The 24,932-nt window shown below is 36.9% G+C and overlaps 1 protein-coding gene across 1 annotated transcript; it reads left to right on the forward strand.

Moving 5' to 3' along the window:
• The first annotated feature begins 1,262 nt into the window (after positions 1-1,262).
• LOC114101697 (myosin-4) lies at positions 1,263-23,687 on the forward strand. The gene is made up of 38 exons (XM_027946791.2): positions 1,263-1,466; positions 1,571-1,714; positions 2,091-2,247; positions 2,965-2,992; positions 3,090-3,204; positions 3,636-3,728; positions 3,871-3,934; positions 4,075-4,173; positions 4,297-4,400; positions 6,218-6,356; positions 7,208-7,326; positions 7,416-7,565; positions 8,099-8,269; positions 10,032-10,341; positions 11,132-11,205; positions 11,769-11,856; positions 11,938-12,055; positions 12,220-12,343; positions 12,434-12,570; positions 12,698-12,953; positions 13,855-14,097; positions 14,405-14,581; positions 14,790-14,935; positions 15,211-15,301; positions 15,391-15,780; positions 16,278-16,404; positions 16,842-16,960; positions 17,059-17,255; positions 18,370-18,553; positions 18,626-18,791; positions 18,886-19,010; positions 19,277-19,585; positions 20,158-20,361; positions 21,831-21,956; positions 22,042-22,212; positions 22,299-22,403; positions 22,508-22,603; positions 23,535-23,687. The coding sequence occupies exons 1-38, from the start codon at positions 1,263-1,265 to the stop codon at positions 23,685-23,687; spliced, it is 5,823 nt and encodes a 1,940-aa protein (XP_027802592.2).
• Positions 23,688-24,932: the final 1,245 nt, after the last annotated feature.

Genomic DNA, 24,932 nt, shown 5'->3' on the forward strand with positions numbered 1-24,932 from the left:
TAGAAATGATTGATTTTGAGACAGAGTTTGTGGCAAATTCCATATCTAACATTCTAAGTCGAGAGGAAGTTTAATGTTGATGACACAGAAGACTAAGCCTCTTTCTGCAAAGCCTACAGAAGGTTGAAGGTATTATTGTTGTTATCATTGTTGACATTGGCAACCAATGCACATCTCCCTATAAACCATCTCCTCTTCCACTTAACAGAGGTCCCTTTCTTTGAATCTAGTCAGAACAAAGTGATTTATTTTATATTCTCATAATTTATTAGTGGGAAAAAATTAAGTTCATTCTGACTTGAAACTGTATACTGGCTATCAATTTCTAAAAGATTTATTTTGTTTTTTAAAAAAAGAGAGGGAAAGAGACAAATATGTAACCTAAAGTAATAAGAATTAGATTTAAAGAAACTGATATGCTAAAATCTAGTGAAAAACTAAAAAAAAAAAATACAAATGGAAAATACACAACCACTGTAAAGTTTTAGTAAAAATTTAGATGTTGTTTTTCTCCAAGAACATTTTAAAGTTACTGACTTTCACACAAAATAAAAGCTGATAAAAGAGGCTTAATTTTGATTTAAGACAAAATCATCTATTGGATTTTTAGCTTTCATTGGACTTATTTTTCCCTTTACATACCTAATACCTGTCAGTTAACCATCAGAATATTTATGTTTAGTAGGTATCTTAAACCTGGACTTATGTCCTGAAAGAAAAGATGAACATTTTAACATCCAAATTCAACTTTTACATTCAAGTTTAGTAATTTGGGGAAGGAGGAAAGTATGCCTAAATCTTTGAGCTTTTAAAATAATTTCATTTAGATGTTTATACCACTTCTCTGTATCATCACAATGTTAAAAAGAAAAAAAAAAAGAGTGGTTGAAAAAAGGAAAGGAAAAAGAGCAAGTAGAAAAGAAAAGATTCCGAACACACAGGAACATAACAAATGCTGCTGGTTGAATATCAACCCTACATATTTCTCAACTAAGGTTCACATACAGAGGAAAGAAGGGAGGCTTAAAATGTTATTGTCACAAAAATTAAGCTGCCAACATAGGGCTTTCACCTTCATGAGTTGATCTCAGCACCTTGACAGAGTAGACAGCAGTAATCTCAAAGGCAGAGGCAGAAAACAAGTGTAGAAATGCAGCATGATAAAGTGCAATTAGCTCCCACTACGGCCCTCAGTAGTCACCTCATTCTGTTTTTTCCTCCAGGTGCACCTTGCCCTGAGCTGCCATCGATAACCTGCAGCCATGAGTACCGACGCTGAGATGGCCGTGTTTGGGGAAGCTGCTCCTTACCTCCGAAAGTCTGAAAAGGAGCGCATTGAAGCCCAGAACAAACCTTTCGATGCCAAGACATCAGTCTTTGTGGCCGACCCTAAGGAGTCCTTTGTAAAAGCAATAGTGCAGAGCAGGGAAGGGGGGAAGGTGACAGCAAAGACCGAAGCTGGAGCTGTGAGTAAAATATCTGCAGTTGATTAGACTGAACTACGCCTTATTTGGGGTTAGGTTAGCTGACCATTATTTTCTCATCTGGTTTCTCCTGTTTTACTGGGTAGACTGTAACAGTGAAAGATGACCAAGTCTTTCCCATGAACCCTCCCAAATATGACAAGATCGAGGACATGGCCATGATGACCCACCTGCACGAGCCTGCTGTGCTGTACAACCTCAAAGAGCGTTATGCAGCCTGGATGATCTACGTGAGTGTCCCCTGTGACATCATTCTCACCAACTCCACATACTTGATGTGTTTGTTGATTCAAATTGAGGACTTCATTTTCAGATTTTGCCATTCTATTGCAATATTCTCTTAAGACCACTCATTTGGTTAGTGTAAATTCTGATTGATTTGAAATTGTACGTGTTGGGAAGCCATCTGCTCAACTGCATTAGTTGGAAAACTAAAGCAATCTGTGCAATAGCAATGACAGAGAGAAGCAACAAATGAACCCAAACCATTAAGCTTCTTGAGAACCAACCCAGTTCTTAGGTCTCTCTCCCCTAGCCCTTAAGCAGTATTTCCAATGTACAATCATGAGGTAATTGCTGACTAAGCAGCCCTATCCTTTCCCACAGACCTACTCAGGCCTATTCTGTGTCACTGTCAACCCCTACAAGTGGCTGCCAGTGTATAACCCTGAGGTGGTGGCTGCCTACAGAGGCAAAAAGCGCCAGGAGGCCCCGCCCCACATCTTCTCCATCTCTGACAACGCCTATCAGTTCATGCTGACTGGTGAGTGAATCCATCACAATTCTATAGGTATTGGAAAATATTTGTGAACTGTTAACAAAGAAAATATCTGGCCAATACTTTAAGAATAAAACATTCAATACAAACATGATAATATCAATAACAACAGTGGTAAAAATGGATTTAGAATAATATGCACTGGTTTCAAAAATGTAGAAAAAAATGCTTATATTTCTACACTGAAATCCAAATTAACTAAAACTAATTATAGATCAAAATTAACCAAATGGAGGTATCAGCTCTGCCTTTTAATTATAGCTAATACACTCTCTCTTCTAAAAAGTAAGCTTTGAAGTTTCATAGTGACAAGTTATCACAAGCATTATAAGAAAATGTGGATTAGACATTAATGTAAAGAGAATTTTAAACTATGAACCAGGTGACTGAATGGCACATGAAATAGTTATTCATCTGACATTGGCTGATTATTCTGATGAATAAAATGGTGAAATAATGCATTCCATAACTATCACATTATGGCAATGGGAGTGTTAATGGATTAATGAACATATCTTTGCCACTTATTTTGAAAAGACTTGTAAAAGTAAAGCATACATTTATATAGTTCTTATTTTGCCAATGGAAAATTTTAAAAGGCAACTTGGAGTTTACAGGTACTGTGTTCATCTAGGTGGTAAGTGTGTTATTTTTTCTTGTTCGTTCATTAATTTTACACAATCTTTGGTTTCTCTTTCACAGATCGTGAGAATCAGTCAATCCTGATTACGTAAGTAGATATCATGCCTTTCTTTCTGTTGAGTTCTGATCTTTGTAGTGGTTATTACCACCTTACATTCTGATTTCCTTCTATTTGGTCTTGACAGTGGAGAATCTGGTGCAGGGAAGACTGTGAACACGAAACGTGTCATCCAGTACTTTGCAACAATTGCAGTTACTGGGGAGAAGAAGAAGGAGGAGGCACCTACTGGCAAAATGCAGGTAGGTATGATAATCATCTGAGAAAGAAAGAAAGAACAAACAGGTTTTTAAAGATGTGATCATAGTACTCCAAAAACCACAGTGATAAACTGTATTGGATACCAGAATTTGGAAAATAAATCTTGAATGGGCTTGTGAGAATGAGATGAACAAAGCAATGAATCAGCAGCTTAATTAGGCAAGAGTTCCTACAAACATTTAGTAGGAGCAAAAGATGGGCCTGAGAGACACAGAAATCAAGGCCACATCATTGGAACATCTCATTCCTGGATTTGTCATCCATTCCACTCTCTTTACAAAACCTTACCTCAAATTTCAGAATGCTATGAAGGGGCAAGGTGAAAGGGAAGGAGGTCAAAGGGAAGTTATTTTAGTACATTGCATCTCAGCTTTCCTAAATTTCTTTATCCATCTTATTCATCTTTCTTAAGGGGACCCTTGAAGATCAAATCATCAGTGCCAACCCCCTACTGGAGGCCTTTGGCAATGCCAAGACCGTGAGGAATGACAACTCCTCTCGCTTTGTGAGTTTTTTGATCTTCCTTTTCCGTGTGAGAATCGGCACTGGCATTCTGTACCTGCAGTGTCGATATTTCTTTCATTTATTTGGTCCATGGCTAACAAAAAGTTTCTGCCTTTTAATCAGTGCTCCTTTGCCTTCTTAAGGGTAAATTTATCAGGATCCATTTTGGTGCCACAGGCAAACTGGCTTCTGCAGATATCGAAACATGTAAGTCAATAAATACTATTGATTGAGAATCTTTGAGGGGTGGGTGTGGAAACTCTTTTTATGTATGTTGTGTAAAATTTTCAATGCTTAATTTTTCACTGTGGCTCTTTATTTTAAATTTTCTTAATCTGACTTTCCAGATCTGCTAGAGAAGTCCCGAGTCACTTTCCAGCTGAAGGCTGAAAGAAGCTATCACATATTCTATCAAATTATGTCCAATAAGAAACCAGAGCTTATTGGTAAGGCACATCTTGATTTATTTCTACCAAAGAAGAATAACAGCTTGTCTATAACATCCCTTTGAAATGTTTTTGATGACCAAAGTAACTCTTTCTGTATATGGTTCTTTTCCCTGTGTTCAGAAATGTTGCTGATCACCACCAACCCATATGACTTCGCCTTTGTCAGTCAAGGTGAAATTACTGTGCCCAGTATTGATGACCAGGAAGAGTTGATGGCCACAGATGTAAGTAATTGGAAGAAAGTAGGAAAAAGCAAAGTAATATTCCAGTATATATCATTCTCCTTCCTATATTAGGGTGAAAAGCATTAGCAGAAAATCTATGACTAGGCAATACTACTATCTTTTAGGCTTTCTTGCCTCTTGAAGAAAATTACAGTATATTTCAATGTCCTTCCACACTTGTTAAAAAAGCTTTAAATGCCTGTGATAAACGTTAGTTCTTTGATACCCCTTACTTAATTGTTTTTTTTAATTCTTTCTTATCATTTTTGGTCAATATTTCTACCACAACATTGTTGTTGTTGTTGTTGTTTTTCTATTTTATACCAGATCCTTTACCCAAGAATCTGGGGAAGAGCTACAATATTTTCATGTTTTAAAATAACAAAACATGGAATTTCTAGTCACAGATGTAAACACAAAACTTTGTTTTGAATAAATGTCTGTGGCCTAACAGTACAGTCCCTTGCCTTCCCTATGTAGCATTAGAAAAATATGGGTTGTATATCTCAAAAATATTCTTTGGGGGACTCTTTGAGCCTTGCTATTTATTTTTGAAACTATAAATTCCTTCTTTCTCCACATCTTTTTTCTAAGGATTATTACTTTGGGGCTTATTTTCTTTACATATAAATTTTATACATATTTTGTATTTTCCTTTGAATTTCTGGATAACTTTTGATTGCAACATTTTTAAACTTTAACATCCCAACACCCCCAAAATAAGGTTTACAGTTGCTTATGAAAATACCTTCTTTCAAAAAGTTTAAAATCTACTTGTGTGCCTTTATCTTATAAATGTCAGACTTTATTCCTTATCTATAACTTATTATGTTCATATGTCCAAAAGTGATAGGGAGTTGAAAAATACCCACTAGTTTAGGAAGTTAAAAAAATGTAACAGTCTTATTCTAGGACTTCTGGATGGTCCCTATTCGTGCGTGTAAGGACATGAGAAAGTTACTTAGCCTCTCTGAACCTGGGTTATCGGTGTGCCCCATGGACATGCAATACTACTGAGTTAGAACTGGAAGACACTAATTCTGTGAAAGAGTCTTGGAAAATAAGAATGGTACATAAACATACTTTCCTCGACCTTCTCTAATCTCTGCCCACATTTATAAATCTTTGCAAAGCCTAGCATGGTAATCAAATGTGATAAGAAAAAAAATAATTCACTGAAATGAGAAACTTCTTTTCATAAATGTCTCTTCCCTGCATGAATAGTGAACAACCAGATTAATTTCACTGCCAAGCATCTCATGATCAGTTGAGCTATGACTTTATATCAGAGAGACATATGGAGAAATACTTGGCACAATTGTTGTTTTCATATCCTCTTTCTAATTGAATCATCCATGCCCATTAGGATGGGAAGATAGACAGTGATCGCATATTAATTTAGGAAAATATAGGAGAAGAAGAAGCAAAAGAGATTTAGGAGCCTGGAGATGAGAAACAAGAACCAAAACCATAAGAAGCATGTGCCTGTGCAGCAAGGGCAGGCTGAAATAGATGGTGAATGCCCTGGTCTTGGCATCAGTGGTTATGGGTCTGAGTCTAGTTGAGTGAGTGTAGAGAAGTCATACAACATCCTTACAGTTCACATAACTCAAACAGAAAGACTGATACATGCCTGTTGGTGTTGCTATGTGGATCAAAGAGTTAAGAAAATGAGTGCCTTCTGAAGTATAGGCAAAGTGTTAGTGAAATACAAGTCAAGGCATAATGAAGAAAAAGTATGTAGGCAGACCCTCAGTGGCCTGAGTACATCAGCATAGTGATAATTGGAAGGTGAGTAAATTCAACTCTTCCAACAGAGCGCTGTGGACATCCTGGGTTTCACTTCTGATGAAAAGGTGGCCATTTACAAGCTCACTGGGGCTGTGATGCACTATGGGAACATGAAATTCAAGCAAAAGCAAAGGGAAGAGCAAGCTGAGCCAGATGGCACTGAAGGTACCACTGCTGTGGATAGCTTTCATTTGAAAGTACACATGTCAGGAGCTTTGCAGAGACAGAGTCCATGTTTTTTTACTTTCTTTGACCTATCTCATGAGAGGCAAAATTATATGGAAAGGGAAATGACACAGTGTCTGATGTTTGTAATTTCTGTCCAAAATTCATTCTTCACTGACTTTTTAAAAGTTTTTTAATTTTTTTATTTGTTCCTTTTAGATATACATGACAAAAGAGTGTATTTTGACATATCATACATACACGAAGTATAATTTCCCATTCTTGTGGTTGAACCTGTTGTGGAGCTACACTGGTCGTGTATTCATGTATGAACATGGGAAAGTAATGTCCAATTCATTCCTGTCCCTTCACTCCCCTTTGTGCAAACCAATGAAATTCTACTCTTCCCTCCCAACTGATCTAATTGTGTGTTCGCATCCATACATCAGAGGATTCATTGACTTTTTGTAAACTACTTGGTTAAAAGATGTTTTATTTAGTGAATAATGTTTGCCCACATGCACTGGGGGAAAAATTGAGATCTGAATTTCCTTGTCACTACTAGGTTAGGTTTTTAAAATTATTTCTATGTGTGATATAATTTTGCCATATTTTAAATATTACATAGATTATCTGATTCCTCAAGCTCCAATGTATTCTTACAAAAATAACAAATGAACATGAACAGTGACAATGATTTTGAAACCATATAAATAAATGAATAGATTTCACGACATTTGCACATATTACTATCTAAGCAAAATTCTTTTTTTTTCCCCCCATCATCATCCTTCACTTCTTAAATTGTGTAAGCCATGTTTGGTTTCACCATCTTCACTTTGTTCATGCAGTTGCTGACAAAGCTGCCTATCTCCAGAGTCTGAACTCTGCTGACCTGCTCAAAGCCCTCTGCTACCCCAGAGTCAAGGTTGGCAATGAATATGTCACCAAAGGCCAGACTGTGCAGCAGGTAAATATGATTTCACTTGAATCACAGGAGACTCAAGAATTCATTATTGTGTTCAGTTCAAAAAACTAACATCACAACTCTTCTTGAAGGTATACAACGCAGTGGGTGCTCTGGCCAAAGCTATCTATGAGAAGATGTTCTTGTGGATGGTCACCCGCATCAACCAGCAACTGGACACCAAGCAGCCCAGACAGTATTTCATTGGGGTCTTGGACATTGCTGGCTTTGAGATTTTTGATGTGAGTAGTGAATTGACAAAAATCACCAAATGCAAATCATTAATAATTTGACCAATCTTATTAAAGAATTCAAAATTATAAATGTACTTTACAAAAAGTACAAACTATAATTCTTGCTGAAAAGAGTCTTTGAAGAAATGTGAATTTAAGTAAATAGGTAAGACTAGAAAAAGAATTCTATTCTTTCACATCTAGAAGTCTTGAAATATGGTCCATGAAGGGTTAAAATATTCAAAATCTATCCTGGACCAAATCAGAGGAGTATAAAAATACTTTTTAAAATTATTCAAAGGGAGTAGCATCCCCATGTAACAGCATTTTGCCTAGTATGCATGATTTCATGCAGTCACTTGGAAAGTGTATGAGGAGTCAATTCTTTGTTAAGAATTATATCATACTTTAAGAAAATAATATGAAGGTTTATAATGTAATTGACCAAAATACTTTAAATTCAGAAGAAAATATTAGTAACTACACTGTAGATACAAATACTTAAGTTATGACTAATTTCCTATATTTATCCCTTCCTATAGTTCAACACCTTGGAGCAGCTGTGCATCAACTTCACCAATGAGAAACTGCAACAGTTCTTCAACCACCACATGTTTGTGCTGGAGCAGGAGGAGTACAAGAAGGAAGGCATTGAGTGGGAGTTCATTGATTTTGGGATGGACCTGGCTGCCTGTATTGAGCTTATCGAGAAGGTTGGCATGACTTTTTAAGTCTTCAAAACAAGTAAAACAAATTGCCCACCTACCTATGTTTAATTACAATCCCAATTCTCAAAGAACAAGCAATGCTGTTCCCATGACACAGTTGTGCAGTCTTAACAGTTGTGAGATGTGTGACAAGTGATTCATTATTAATCAATAAAGTACAGTAGTTTATAGAAAAATGACAATAATACACACAGGTTCACATTTAAAACTCTATAAACTTCTTCTCCTTCACTTTTATTCCTACATGATTTTATAATTATAGGAGAAAGGAATAAAATTACAGTTAGTCCTCTGAGTACTGTAATTAACATTGGTGTACCCATGACAGTGTATTATGCTTATATTATCCCTCATGTATAATAAGGCAAGATATATCAAGATTTCTTAAGCCAGGTGCAGTGGTGCATGTCTATAATTCCAGTTGCTCAGGAGGCTGAGGCAGGAAGATCGAAAGTTCAAAGTCAAAGCCTCAGCAGCTTGGTGAGCCCCTGAGCAACTCAGTGAGACCCTATCTCTAAATAAAATATAGAAAAGGACTTGGGATGTGACTCAGTGGTTAAGTGTCCTTGGGTTCAATCCCAGTACAAAAAAAAAAAAATATATCAAATGTCGGATAATTAGCCCTTCAACTGTTGAAGTCATCAATTTACTCTCTACTCAAAATGACTACTGAATAAACACCAGACTTCTAAATGACCTCACCTAGAAATAAGCTCTGAATTCCAAATTATTAAGTGGGTATAACAATAGTTATATCAGATTTGGATATATTAAAACTTATTGAGCAAAAAAAATTATCAAGCAATTTTTAAACACTTTCAAAACAATTGAGTTCATCATTTAGCTCCCTACTGATACCAATGAAGTATATGTGTGAACTCTACCCTAAGCAGTGTAAAGGAAGAAAAAAAATGAAATTGCTCTCCAGGAAACCTTCAAATACTCAGTTCAAAATTCACAGAAATGTGAAAAAAGAAGCACATAAAAGCAGACTAGAACTGCACAGTTTTTAAAAAAATGTTAATTTAGTGACATAAAATCTCCATTATTCATGAGAACTGTACAGAAAGGCACTTATTTTCTTCTCTAGTATTTGAGTTTCTGCCTCATCAAAATGGTTTTTGGGAAATAATTTGTGAATTTGTGATATCATCAAAGTGAATTTACTTTCAGTCTTTCATATCAAATTTACTACTGAAAAGCGTCAAACTGCTTAGAAAGCAAAACCAAATTACCATTACTTAACTCCATTGTGGTGGAGGACATAGTTTAAAGTACATAATTTTAATGATATAAAACAAGATGCATTTTTCTAGTCATTAGTTCATTTTTAGTCATCGACATAATCTTTTCTCTTCATACATTTGTCATGTCTAGATTTGGGGTAAAGGAAGTTCCACTGCCAGTAGAAAAGAAAGTATGAAATAAGAATTATTTTTAAATGATACTTGTAGAATTTAATTTTATATACTTAACATGAAGTTTGCCAAATGGCACATATAAGATTTTTTTTTAACTCATTCTTTCTAGTAAATATATTTACCTTACATCCTTTGACACATAATGATTGTTACACATTTTGGCAATTGAGAAGCATCATTAAAATAGGATCATGCCTATTTAACATGTCATTCCAAGTCTTTGAAACATTATATTTTTATGTTTCCACCAACTGCATTAACTTCTGGAACACAATTTTCTCTCGGGGATTCATCATTAACATCCTTTTTTTTTTTTCTATTGTTAGCCCATGGGCATCTTCTCCATCCTAGAAGAGGAGTGCATGTTCCCCAAGGCAACAGACACCTCCTTCAAGAACAAGCTTTATGAACAGCACCTTGGAAAATGCAACAACTTCCAGAAGCCCAAGCCTGCCAAGGGCAAGGCCGAGGCCCACTTCTCGCTGGTGCACTATGCAGGCACTGTGGACTATAACATTATTGGCTGGCTGGACAAGAACAAGGACCCCCTGAATGAGACTGTGGTCGGGCTGTACCAGAAGTCTGGACTGAAGACTTTGGCTTTCCTCTTTGCTGGGGGACAGGGTGCTGAAGCAGGTAATTTTTCAATATTATATGTTCTAAGAGTCACAAAATAGAAACACACCATTTCAGAACACATAGGAAAATCTAACATGAAAATACTAGCAATATGGGTCTAATGAAAGGAAGAATATTTAATAACTGTAGTTCACAGTTAAGACTTGCAGAACTCACATTAGCACTATGGATCATTTAGTCTACAGCCTCATTTTATCAATGGGAAAACAGAGACACAGATAGGTTAAGTGACTTGCTCAGAATTATACAACTCACTTTTACCACTTTTACAGTAATGTTCCTTTAAGGATCCAGCTAAATTGGAGATAAGGAAATCCTTTGTCAGTCCTAGCACTTGGGGAATTAAGGTTTTGTTCTCTTAAGTACCACAAGACCAGATGTGCAAGTAACAACATGTAAGCACAGGCAAATAGAAAATAAGACTTCCCTGCAGATAAGCAGAGGCTCACCAACAGGCAACTTGCCTGTCCTGGGGGAATGTGTGCATTAACAAGGCCTTCCTAGTCTGTCTCCTGGCTACCTCCTTCTGGACAGGCATTGCTGATTTAGAGTCAGGGAGTCCCATCCCCTTTACATATCTAACTTTTTAACTCACATCTTTTTTTTCCCTGAGTGCCTATAATGTGAGTCAATGATTGTATCTTCTTAGTCTACAATTGAAGGAGGAGAGACATGGAAATAAAAGGAATAAGTGCAAATTTAAATTCCATAGGGGATTTTGGCAATGTAATGTCTGTGGATTGTACTTCAAAGACTATTGCAAATAATTTTTTATTTTATTTTTCAGAGGGTGGCGGTGGTGGAAAGAAAGGTGGCAAGAAGAAGGGTTCTTCTTTCCAGACAGTGTCAGCTCTTTTCAGGGTACAGTATAAGCATGAATTCCAGAGTAATACTTTTATTAAAAAATTAAATTATTATAACAGGAACTTCTAAAAAGTTATCTTAAGGTAAAAATGAAAAAAGTAGTGGTGTACTAAAGAAAAAAATCTGAGAAATACCTCAGGAAAAATTTAACAAAAAGAAGACATATTGTGTATCTCTTCACATCAAACATTCTAATAAATGAGTCATTTTCCCTAAGCCCCAAATCTAAGAGATCTGGTATTAAAAAATTTCATATGAAATCAAACATTCTCCTAAAAGCATCCATTATATTCAATTACACCTGCTCCATAAGATCAAAGTCTCCATATAAATTTTGTCTGTCCAGCAGTGCTTGAGAAAAACTGAAACTGACTGATTTTGTATAATCAGGAATTTCCTATGTATATTCCATATGGATGATCATTCTTGGTGATCATGATTAATTAGAAACAGCTTATTAGAATGTGAAATGGAGGTTAAATGAATTACAGAGCATTGACCAGGGACTCTCATATAGATTCATCTACAATTACTTTAAAAATTTTCATATGGTTTTATAGGAGAATTTAAATAAGCTGATGAGCAATCTCAGGAGCACTCACCCCCACTTTGTACGGTGCATCATCCCCAATGAAACCAAAACTCCTGGTAAGACACTTCTGATATCAAAACAAGACTCCAATGTGAATTCTATTTAGACTATTATATTGAAAATATACCCTTTCTTAGGTGCCATGGAGCATGAACTTGTCCTGCACCAGCTGAGGTGTAATGGTGTGCTGGAAGGCATCCGCATCTGTAGGAAAGGATTCCCAAGCAGAATCATTTATGCAGACTTCAAACAGAGGTTTGTGTCTCATCTTCTCAAGTGTTACATGAAGAAATGTTTGGTTTTTAAATGACATTTTGTTCTCCAAAACTTAATCTATCCATGTTTTCAATGCTACCTACTGAGTGTTTTTTTTTTAAATGAAGAAAAACCACCTTTTTATATTGCTTTTATTTTGACAGATACAAAGTTCTAAATGCAAGTGCTATCCCAGAGGGTCAGTTCATTGACAGCAAGAAGGCTTCTGAGAAACTTCTAGGGTCTATTGACATCGATCACACCCAGTACAAATTCGGTCATACCAAGGTACCACCCAACCCAAATTTCTATCATAATTTCATCACTTTTGGACTTTCTCAGGAGTGAAAACCAAATATTTAACTTTTCCTTGGCAAGGTTTTCTTTAAAGCTGGCCTGCTGGGGACTCTAGAGGAGATGCGAGATGAAAAGCTGGCTGAGCTCATCACACGCACCCAAGCCATCTGTAGAGGGTACCTGATGAGGGTGGAGTTCAGAAAGATGATGGAGAGGAGGTGAGGGACAAAGCAAAAGTTTCTTCCTTTTCCACACCTTATAACTGAATTCAGTGAAGTCACTACTTTTGCTGATGCTGACTTTCCACATTCTTCTCCATTTTCATCTGTTTTTTCTTTTCAACAGAGAATCCATCTTCTGCATCCAGTACAATGTCCGTGCTTTCATGAATGTCAAGCACTGGCCATGGATGAAGCTATATTTCAAGATAAAGCCCCTCCTCAAGAGTGCAGAGACAGAGAAGGAGATGGCCAACATGAAGGAAGAATTTGAGAAGACTAAGGAGGAGCTGGCAAAGTCAGAGGCAAAACGGAAAGAACTGGAAGAGAAAATGGTAGCTCTGATGCAAGAGAAAAATGACTTACAACTCCAAGTTCAATCTGTGAGTATTATGCATTGCACAGTTCAGCCATATCTGACTAAGTATAAGAGTTTGTTTTCTATTTTGGGGTAGGGAGTACCAGGAATTGAATTCAGGGGCACTAGACCATTGAGCCACATCCCCAGCCCTGTTTTGTATTTTATTTAGAGACAGTCTCACTGAGTTGCTCAGCGCCTTGCTTTTGCTGAGGCTGGCTTTGAACTTGATATCCTCCTGCCTCAGCCTCCTAAGCCACCAGGATGACAGGAGTGTACCACCATGCCCAACAAGAATTTTTTTCCTTAAAAATGAAAAGGTTTCCATTGAAACATTTGTTATGATTGCTCATCCTTTAAAAATATTAAGACTCGGACCGAAAGAAGCAATAGATGCAAAGCCACATGTGCTACATATTATACATAATTTGGTTACCAGTGAAGAAAGTCCTAAAATATCCCTAGACATGTTCCTTTCTTTATGAGTTTAATCTCTTAGTTTATATCATTCTCTACTTAGCAAATATTTTTGTGCATAAAATATAAGTTACATTGTTTCTTCTAGGCAGAAAAAAAAAAAGACTGGGTTAACTCCTCACCCTTAAATGTGAAAAAATAATCCTGGAATGAATAAGTGACTTTTTCAAAAATAGCAATTTTTGTAGATTTTTTTTTTAATTAAAGGGATAGTTTTCCTGATTTGACCTTCCACACATATATTTGCAAGAAATGTGTTACTATTAACCAGTAGACTGGTTAAAACAATGTTAACAATATTTTGTCTACTAATTTTTTTAAAGTTGACAATTCTATTGGCATATCTGTTGACAAAATTGGTAGTCACTGAAGTTTCTACCTTTTAATAAATTGTTGTGTGTTTGTAGATACAGCTTAGACAAATGAAAATGTTTAATTTCTTCCTTTAGGAAGCAGATGGCTTGGCTGATGCAGAGGAAAGATGTGATCAGTTGATTAAAACCAAAATCCAGCTTGAAGCCAAAATCAAAGAGCTAACTGAGAGAGCTGAGGATGAGGAAGAGATCAATGCTGAGCTGACCGCCAAGAAGAGGAAACTGGAAGATGAATGCTCAGAACTGAAGAAAGACATTGATGACCTTGAGCTGACACTAGCCAAGGTTGAAAAGGAGAAGCATGCCACAGAGAACAAGGTACAAATTGTTATCTATTTTAGAGTACTTACAAGCATTAACTTGTTACTGATGTTTTTTAATTGAAAGTTTAATTTTAAAATTATTGAGTATGAAAGAAAAACACAATTATGTCTTCTCTTTAGTCTTCACCACCTCTATCATATTTGCCTTTGCCTTTATCTCCTATTGTATTAAGCCACATAAGCCTAGGTTAAGCTTCTGGTTTCTATTTTCCTTGTCAGGCTAACATTGTCCTAAGACACTACCATCCTTTTCAAGACAACAGATTGTCATTAGCATTCCTATTACCTGTTCAAATCTATAGGTGAAAAACCTCACAGAAGAGATGGCAGGCCTGGATGAAAACATTGCTAAGCTGACCAAGGAGAAGAAGGCCCTCCAAGAGGCCCACCAGCAGACCCTGGATGACCTGCAGGCAGAGGAGGACAAAGTCAACACCCTGACCAAAGCTAAAACCAAGCTTGAACAGCAAGTGGATGATGTAAGTGTGAAAATAAAATGTTTCCCCTTCAGATGAATAAAATAAACAACTATGACATGCAACCATCAGTGATGTCCATAGCCTTTAACTGCTGGTTTGTAAATAAAATTCTCAAGATATTCGTTTTATCTTTTTAAATTTTCCTGAGTATCAGGTCAGTGGCATGGGTTAAGTGCTAACAAACTTAATAATACCATTATGAATTTAGCTTGAAGGATCTCTGGAACAAGAAAAGAAACTTCGCATGGACTTAGAAAGAGCCAAGAGAAAATTGGAGGGTGACCTAAAACTGGCCCAAGAATCCACAATGGATATAGAAAATGATAAACAGCAACTTGATGAGAAACTCAAAAAGTAAGTTTAGTTCAGCAATTAACCTGCTCAATGTATATCAATGCATATGAAATGTATGTTTAAAAGGTCTCCAAAACATTAATTCATGGCATGTAGAAAAAAAGGAATAATGGCATCTTTGATTTTTTTTTAATTAAATGAAAATGGCACATTATAGATATGTAAAACTGTCCTACTTCCTCAACACTAGTGGTATAAAGAAGTTTAATTATACATGGAAAAATAAAGATTGGTAAGAGAATTGCCTACAAGCTAATGTGCTGCTCTTCTACTAGAAAAGAGTTTGAAATGAGCAATCTGCAAAGCAAGATTGAAGATGAACAGGCACTTGGTATGCAGCTGCAGAAGAAGATCAAGGAGTTACAGGTAAGTACATGATCTCCATCACTTTAATTCAACAAGAAAAATAAATGACTGACACAAGAAAATGAGTTTGTATTTTTCACCATTTCCAGGCCCGCATTGAGGAGCTGGAGGAGGAAATTGAGGCAGAGCGGGCTTCCAGGGCCAAAGCAGAGAAGCAGCGCTCTGACCTCTCTCGGGAACTGGAGGAGATCAGTGAGCGGCTGGAAGAAGCTGGAGGAGCCACTTCAGCCCAGATTGAGATGAACAAGAAGCGGGAGGCTGAATTCCAGAAAATGCGCAGGGACCTGGAGGAGGCCACCCTGCAGCATGAAGCCACTGCAGCTGCTCTTCGGAAGAAGCATGCAGACAGTGTGGCTGAACTTGGGGAGCAGATTGACAACCTGCAGCGGGTCAAGCAGAAGCTGGAGAAAGAGAAGAGTGAGCTGAAGATGGAGATTGATGACCTTGCTGGAAACATGGAAACTGTCTCCAAAGCCAAGGTCTTTCTTAATTTGTTACCTTTTTAATCTTTATTTGCAATAATTCAAAATGGCTGACTTTACATCTGTGTATATGTAGCCAATTTGCATAAATATTAGATGTTACCTGAATTTCAGTTTTTTTCTTAGTAGATATCATAGTATTAAACTGAATCACTTTAGTTTCATATCTTATTTGTAGAAATCACTTTAAACTTTGTAGCTATTATCAAGAAAGATGCAATTACAAAAAACGACATCTAAAAGTTATATTCTACATGATGTAGGATATAAATGATGTTCATGCTTTCCAAAAGAAAATAATCTAATTTTGACAATCATATGTTCATTTGTTTAACCAAAATTATGTTCACCTACTGTTTCTTCTAAGCCCCTGCCTCACAAGATTCTAATAGAAAAGTAAATACAATTCAGCCCCTTTCCACAGTAGTCTGGATCTTCAAATCCCAGCTTTCTAAGTAGAAATGTATTGTCTTATTTTCTATTTCCCACCACAGGGGAACCTTGAGAAAATGTGCCGCACCCTGGAAGACCAGCTTAGTGAGGTGAAAACGAAGGAAGAGGAGCAGCAACGCTTAATAAATGAGTTGTCAGCCCAGAAGGCACGTTTACACACAGAATCAGGTCAGTAAATGGGTATCCTTGGCTCTTGGAGAGATATAAAATGAAAGCAAGCCTCCATCCCTGAAACACAAATCATGCTTTGAATGATGGACACCCATTTGCTATTTCATCCATTTACTCCTTCACCTTTTTACCAAGAATTGATAAAACACGGAGGTTCTAAGCTATAACTGGAGAAAAAAATTAAGTTCCCTGGGTTCAGGAGATTTTTGTTGCCTCAGCATTACTCAAAAATCCCACATACTAAAATGTCAAAGAAAGCTCATACACCTTAGAGGAATCAAGAAATCACCTTCTCAATATCACTAAAATTAAGTCTTGAGGTTTTGTTTGTTTGTTTTCATCATATGAAATAAAAAGGTTCACGTGTTATTCCATTCTTTAAATTATTCTTCGCCTCGACAACAAAGCCAAATCACTCATGTTGTCTTCCACAGGTGAGTTTTCACGACAGCTAGATGAGAAAGACGCTTTGGTTTCTCAGCTATCCCGAGGCAAGCAAGCATTTACACAACAGATTGAGGAATTAAAGAGGCAGCTAGAAGAGGAAACGAAGGTGAGAATTCTCCACTTGCTTTTTTTCAATCACTTGAACTGTACAACATGACACACACATAGAACTTAATATACTATACATTTTTTTGCTCGGTCTAGGCCAAGAATGCCCTTGCCCATGCCCTTCAGTCAGCCCGCCATGACTGCGACCTGCTTCGAGAACAATATGAGGAGGAGCAGGAAGCCAAAGCTGAGCTTCAAAGGGCTATGTCCAAGGCCAACAGTGAGGTTTCCCAGTGGAGGACCAAATATGAGACAGATGCCATCCAGCGCACAGAGGAGCTGGAGGAGGCCAAGTAAGGGTTTTTTTGGTGAGGGCAGCAAAAAGAAATGAAAGTAAAAATAGTGAAAAAAATCAAAGAGAATATTTCAGGCATGCAGCTAGGTGAAGAATTTTATTATTGGGAGGTAGATTCTACCACATCCTCCTCCTTATAGCTTGGTGTATGCCCCCACCTCCCCTCAGGCTTCTGTTACAGAGCATATTACATTTCTTTCCACCAAAATGGGTTGTTATTAGCTTACTCTGTATAAATTTAATTTCCTTTAAAATAAGAAAAATGCAGATTATCTAGCAAATTATTATGAATATTATAATTAATAATGGTCAGATTTTCCTTAGCTAGAGTGTTGAATGTTCAGAACAAGATTATCATAACCACCAGTGTGGAAGGACTTATTCATGAATTACATATACTGTTTGTGGAATAAAACTCATGGAAGGGAAAAATCATCATACTCTTAGTGAAGGAAGCCTTCCTACATTTCATTTATCTCACAGTAGTTAGAATTAAACCAAATGAGAGGGTCTGGCACACACTTTCAGAGAAAGTATTCTAGATAAGAATGTTTATGACTAGAAGAGGTCATGAATTGGGGGAGCTGGTAAAGGGAGCACTAAATATGACTTTGAAGGCTATTTGAGAAAAGTATTAATGGAAGAATACTTATTTTCTGGCATCATCAAATCCAGAAAATTACTGATTAATCACACTACTTTGAACATGTCACTCTGGATCAGTTTCCTTATCTGTATAGTAAAGAGGACCATACTAGAAACTGTCTAAAAATTCTATTCAATGCTAACATTCTTTGATGAATGTTACCATTTCTTCCTTATCCTCACATTTTTCACACTGCTTACTCAGCTTAAGTGCTTATTCATATCCTCTCTGTCTCTCAAAATGGCTTAATAAATATGTGTAACAACTGAGATGAGGAACCCAGGAGATAAAAGAGTTCTAGGAGAGATAAAATGGATACTAAGAAGCTACTTGAGAAAACTTAACAACTTGTGGACATAGGGGTAAAAAATGTTGGAGAAAATATGCTTTCCTAGTCAACATATTTATAGTTTCTTGTGGTCACTTTGATTCTTCTCTTGGTTACTCACATGGACCATTTTTTCAGGAAGAAGCTGGCTCAGCGTCTCCAGGATGCTGAGGAACATGTGGAGGCTGTGAATTCCAAATGTGCTTCCCTGGAGAAGACAAAGCAGCGACTCCAGAATGAAGTGGAAGACCTCATGATTGATGTAGAAAGATCCAATGCTGCCTGTGCAGCTCTCGATAAGAAGCAAAGGAACTTTGACAAGGTGGCTCATCATTCCCAAGGGGACATCAGCATAATTCTTGTTTTCAGAAGCTAACTATTGATGCACTTCTAGGTTCTGGCAGAATGGAAACAGAAGTATGAGGAAACTCAGGCTGAACTTGAGGCCTCCCAGAAGGAGTCCCGTTCTCTCAGTACGGAGCTGTTCAAGGTGAAGAACGCCTACGAGGAATCTCTGGATCAACTTGAAACACTAAAGAGGGAAAATAAGAACTTGCAACGTGAGTCATTGTAATCATTCTATTTCAAATATGGGAGAGATCTTCTCAGTTTTTCTCCTCAACTGAATTTTTCTCTTTTATTATTAAACTACAGAGGAGATTTCTGACCTGACTGAGCAGATTGCAGAGGGTGGAAAACATATCCATGAACTGGAGAAAATAAAGAAACAAATTGATCAAGAGAAGAGTGAATTGCAGGCTGCCCTAGAGGAAGCAGAGGTATATTTCATTTGCTCACCTATGTATTATAAATACATTGAAAAATAATATAACTGAGATCTATTATGTTTCAAGTCTTGAGAGGATAATGCATATAATTCAATGAAAAATGCTGAATAATACCTTGGTAATTAAAAAGACTAATTGTCAAAATTAAGATTTATGGAAGTTTGTAAAGTTTTTTTAGATGTCTCCTTAGAGAGATCATCATAATGTGGGGTAAGAAAAAAAGCTCTTTAGTTAACCTAAATGTTATTTTTCTTAAGGCCTCTCTGGAGCATGAAGAAGGCAAAATTCTTCGCATTCAACTTGAGTTAAATCAGGTGAAATCTGAGATTGACCGAAAAATTGCTGAAAAAGATGAAGAAATTGATCAGCTAAAGAGAAACCATCTCAGAGTCGTGGAGTCAATGCAGAGCACGTTGGACGCTGAGATCCGGAGCAGAAATGATGCACTGAGGATCAAGAAGAAGATGGAGGGGGACCTCAACGAGATGGAAATCCAGCTGAACCATGCCAACCGCCAGGCTACTGAGGCAATAAGGAATCTTAGGAACACACAAGGCATACTTAAGGTACATTGGGGTAAACACACCTGGGGTCATACAATCTGGTGCCATTACAAAACTCCAATTTTAATAGCTTATGAGGATTATGGGTAATACATCACCTAAAGGATATGGTAATCAATTAAACTTTCTAGTCACATCACTGGGAAAAAAAACCTACTTTTTGTCTGAAAGGCCCAGGACAGTTTGCTTTGTTATTTGCAGAGAAGACAAAGTGGTGAGGGTTAGGGAGACAGAGAGAGTGATGAGAGAGTTTAGCCATATGCTAGTGCATTTATCTGGACTTTGCTTATTTCATATATATAAAATAACACAATTAGACTAGCTGATCTTTAAGGTTACTTTTCTGATTCCAAATTTTGTAGATTTACCATGGTGCTTTTTATGATTCAGGATTGAAAATAATATGTCTTTTGAGTGCTACCTTAGGCTTCCAAGAATTTGTCATTAAAGGTTCTTGGAGATTGTTCCTATCTAATAATGCTCTAAGTTATTAAGATCCAAGTATATTCATGACCCTAAATTTGTATCCACTTTAATTGGAACATGACTAAGAGTCTTTTTTTCTTTCTGTATAGGACACTCAGCTACATTTGGATGATGCCATCAGAGGGCAAGATGACCTTAAAGAACAACTGGCAATGGTTGAGCGCAGAGCTAACCTGATGCAGGCTGAGATTGAAGAGCTCAGGGCATCCCTGGAGCAGACTGAGAGGAGCAGGAGAGTGGCAGAGCAAGAACTTCTGGATGCTAGTGAGCGTGTGCAACTTCTGCACACTCAGGTGAGGTTCAGGACTATTGTTTAGCAGACATGCTTCCGAAGCTAAAGACAATTTGAGAGGATAAGTTTGTTTATGAAATAGGGAATTATCTTGGCATGGATCCATTCCTGAATTTCTAGTACCGAGATCTAGCTGGTTTACAAGAATTTTCATATATTGGCATATTCATGTTGACTTGAAATATTCCAGAGTTTTAAACTTATATAATTAAACACAGGTACCAATCTATGAACAGTGTTGGTGATCATCTTGTCTTTTACAACTCTAATCTGTAAACAAATAGGCACACAAAGTAAAGACTAAACTATCAGATATTATTTGTGCATTACATATGCACATAAAGTTAATCTCATGGGATATAAAAAGAAGTTCTTGAGTTCAAATTCATGGCAGTCATCACTCCTCCTAGTTAGCATTGGTTGTTGATAGTGGATTTATTAAATAAATGGTGGTATATCCTCACAATGACAAATATGTAGTAATTATAGCACACATTTATTGCAATGGAAAGAGGTTCGTAATATAATAAGTGAAAGAGCAACTTCAAAGTGATATGGACACATGATCTTCTTTTGTTAAAAATATACAGAAAATATTCAAGAGGATTAACAAAAGTGTTATGAATGGTTATCTCTTGTTAGTGAGAGTACAATAATTATTTTTCATCTCTTTTTGGCTAATTTTTATGTTCTATTCTTTTTTACAATAAACATATTATTTACTTATGAAGTTGCAGTATGTAGAAAGTCATTACAGAAAAGTTAAAACTGCATTCTATTTTTTTAAGAGAGAGAGAGAGAGAATTTTTTGATACTTATTTTTTAGTTTTTGGCGGACACAACATCCTTGTTTGTATGTGGTAGCTGAGGATCGAACCTGGGCTGCACGCATGCCAGGCAAGTGCGATACTGCCTGAGCCACATCCCCAGCCCAAAAAAACTGCATTCTAAAAATAACTTTAAAGTCAAGTTAATAGGCAACATTTTTCTTACTCATTATGAGTACCTTGAATTGATTGGGTATTTCAAATACTATCAATTTTCCAAAAACAAAAGAGATTCTTGATTCAATTTCTGTACCAATAATGATGCTATTTATGCACTTGTGATATGGAGCTAACAATATGAATGGCTAAAAATTAATAATTCATTTTTCATCAGCTGTGTGGTGTAAATACTACATAGCACATTAAATTTGGAGGGTTTAACTTTATGTTTACAGACAGCCACTGATAACAGTTGAATATGTTTGGTATTAGAAAAAAAATTTTACCTAGAATAAGTCAGGATAAGTTTTATGAACAGAGATACAGGTAGATAGAAGGAAAGGCAAAAACTTAGACTTCTAATTTTTTTTATTCTGAATATTTCTGATGTTTAGCAACTTATGTCTGTGTATGCTAGTTCAAACAATAATGTAAGTGGTATCATATAAGTTAATGTGATTTTCCTCTTATTAATTTGCTACAGAACACCAGCCTAATCAACACCAAAAAGAAGCTGGAGACAGACATTTCCCAAATCCAGGGAGAAATGGAGGACATTGTCCAGGAAGCCCGAAATGCAGAAGAGAAGGCCAAGAAGGCCATCACTGATGTAAGCAGAGGACAACACATTGTCACATTCAAACTTGAATGCCCTTGCACTCTCTCAGCTCTTAATTGACTCTACTACTAACCAGGCCGCCATGATGGCTGAGGAGCTAAAGAAGGAGCAGGACACCAGCGCCCACCTGGAGCGGATGAAGAAGAACATGGAGCAGACAGTGAAGGACCTGCAACACCGCCTGGATGAGGCTGAACAGCTGGCACTAAAGGGTGGCAAGAAGCAGATCCAGAAATTGGAGGCCAGGGTGGGTGTCCACACGTTCATTTGATTCCCAACCTGTTCATGTAGCTAGTTACAGCCAAACTGTTAAGTGCCTTTGTTCTCTTCCAGGTGAGGGAACTTGAAAATGAAGTTGAAAACGAACAGAAGCGCAATGTTGAGGCTGTCAAGGGTCTTCGAAAACATGAGAGGAGAGTGAAAGAACTCACCTACCAGGTGACTGGCCTTTTCATATTTTCCAGAGCTATGGCTTTCAAGAAAAATTTTTAAAAATAAGATGTTTTCAAATAATGGCACTATCTATTTACTAACTCTTTCAGACTGAGGAGGACCGAAAGAATGTTCTCAGGCTGCAGGACTTGGTGGACAAATTACAAACTAAAGTTAAAGCTTACAAGAGACAAGCTGAAGAGGCTGTGAGTATCTCCACAGTGAAAGAGAAAGGTTTAGGGGTGTAGCTCGTGCCTTAAAGTCTCTAGAACTTGAGGAGCTTTCTTTATGGCAAAGAACACAAAATTGGGAATGCAAAATTTGGTAGAAAAATAAGTATTAATTTAAAATGAAGTTGGGTGCAGTGGTGCATGTCTGTAATCCCAGCAATTCAGGAGGCTTAGGCAGGAGGACTGCAAGTTCAAAACCAGCTTCAACAATTTAGTGAGATCCTAAGCAATTTAGAAAGACCCTAAATAAAAATAAAATAAAATATAAAAATAAAAAGATCTGAGGATGTAGCACAATGGAAAAGCACCCCTGAGTTAAACCCCTAGCACCAAAAGTAAATAGATAAAATGAGAAAAACTTGACACAAATTACTACAGCTTTGGAGTTTCTGGTTCATTTCTTCTGAGACCAACAAATTTCCCTTCCTATCCAAATTCCAGCATTCATATGCAAATGAGGATCTGAATTGTAAGCCTTATTTAAAGTCATGATAAATCCATCTAGGGAATTTTTTTTTTCTTTTCAATTTGTCTTATCTTGTTAATTCTGAAATCTTCCTTAATTTCTCTGCACCCACACCACTACACCTATTTTTCAAAATTTTGTTTTACAGAATCAAGATTCAATCGGATCCCCCCACTATTTTGATCTCTCTGTTGTCATTGTAGCATTTTACTTTGCCAGGGAGAGTCAAATGAAAGACAGTGAAGAGGGGGGTTGTAAGCACAATTATGTATATAGGCAAGTTTTCATGATGCCCTGTCCTCATATAAGTGTGTCATAAATATCGGAATTTTTTGTGTTTGCATTAATGAAGCAAACCCTGTAGCTGCTTTTAGTAACAAAGCAGTAACAATCAGCAAATGTCAAACTTTCTTGTTCTCTCAAATGCAATTCTATTCACAGGAGGAACAATCCAATGTCAACCTTGCCAAATTCCGCAAGATCCAGCACGAGCTGGAGGAGGCTGAGGAACGGGCTGACATTGCAGAGTCCCAGGTCAACAAACTAAGGGTGAAAAGCCGGGAAGTTCACACAAAAGTCATAAGTGAAGAGTAATTCATTCTACTGCTAAAAGGTGACCAAAGAAAATGCACAAAATGTGACATTCTTTGTCACTGTTCTGTATATCAGTGAAATAAAATCTGCAGAGAATTTTGCAAATCTAAACATGCATTTGTCTGTTAATTATAAGGTTTACAATGTTATTAAAACGAATTCATTTATTCAACATTTGTTGAGATACTACTGTGCACAGAGATGAAAAAATTATTATGGGCAGTGACCCAACTTTAATAGAAGACCAATGACTTAAAGTACTCTGAGGGTATGCCAGAGTGATACATGTACCCTTAATTCATTCAACCAATCTTATAGAGTATCAAGTTATGCGTCTGGTATAAAATGGGCACTGAGGAAATGACGATCATCCCTATCTGTGAGGAGCTCAGTTCAGTGAGGGGGACAACAATTCAAACAAGTATGATACAGCACACACAGTCTCATAAAAATATAAAAACCAAGTGTGGCAATGATTAAGTGAGCTGCTAACCTGCGTAGTCCAGAAAGCTCTTCAGGAGACTAGAAGCTTATTACTCAAAGATAAGTAGATAGATGATAGAGAAAAGAGGACCGTCGTTCTAAGAAGACAAAACAAACATGAGAATTCAGAGCCATTTAAGCATAGGCTTCATCAGCAAAGTGTAGTAGATGAGCCCAGATGTGACTGTGAAGGGTGGCTTCATATGCGATACTCAGGAGTTAGGACGTGCATGAAACAAATCCAAATTTCATGAGGAGAGGCGATGCAACTCTGGCAGTGGTATGTAGGACTATATGAGTAGGACAAAAAGACAGGGCCTGGGAAGACTGTTAGAAAAGATGATTCTAAAATTAGAGGCAATGGTGATGCAAATAATAATAATGAGTGAAAGCAGGGTTCTAAAACCATGTAAAGAATGGGCTCCACAGCCAAGAACACTCTGAAGAGGCTAAACAGTTTAAGAGCAATTTAAAGCTTCCAGTTACTTTGTAATTACAGAGTCTATTTCCTTTAGGGAGAAATTCTTTCCCTCTGAATATTTTCCCCTCCAAGAAAAATGGACAGAACAGTTTAGATAAATCTTCCTGTTGACTTTCTACTTTCTACAGACAATTCTGCCTATCAAGAAATTTGACTTTTCTCTGTACATTACATATTTTAAGGAGGAACCAGAAAGGAAATCAACTTCTTTTTTAAGACATTTTTTAAAAATATTTTTTTAGTTGTAATTTGGACACTCGATTTCTTATTTTCATAAAAGA

Source organism: Marmota flaviventris, chromosome 17, assembly GCF_047511675.1.
Source record: "Marmota flaviventris isolate mMarFla1 chromosome 17, mMarFla1.hap1, whole genome shotgun sequence".
NCBI classification, from domain to species: Eukaryota; Metazoa; Chordata; class Mammalia; order Rodentia; family Sciuridae; genus Marmota; species Marmota flaviventris.

Bases quoted from the DNA above. Each gene is read 5' to 3' on its own strand.
- LOC114101697 (XM_027946791.2), top strand. From the start codon at position 1,263: ATGAGTACCGACGCTGAGATGGCCGTGTTTGGGGAAGCTGCTCCTTAC. The intron at 18,554-18,625 runs GTGGCTCATCAT...ATGCACTTCTAG, and splicing joins AGCAAAGGAACTTTGACAAG to GTTCTGGCAGAATGGAAACA. The intron at 19,586-20,157 runs GTACATTGGGGT...CTTTCTGTATAG, and splicing joins ACACACAAGGCATACTTAAG to GACACTCAGCTACATTTGGA.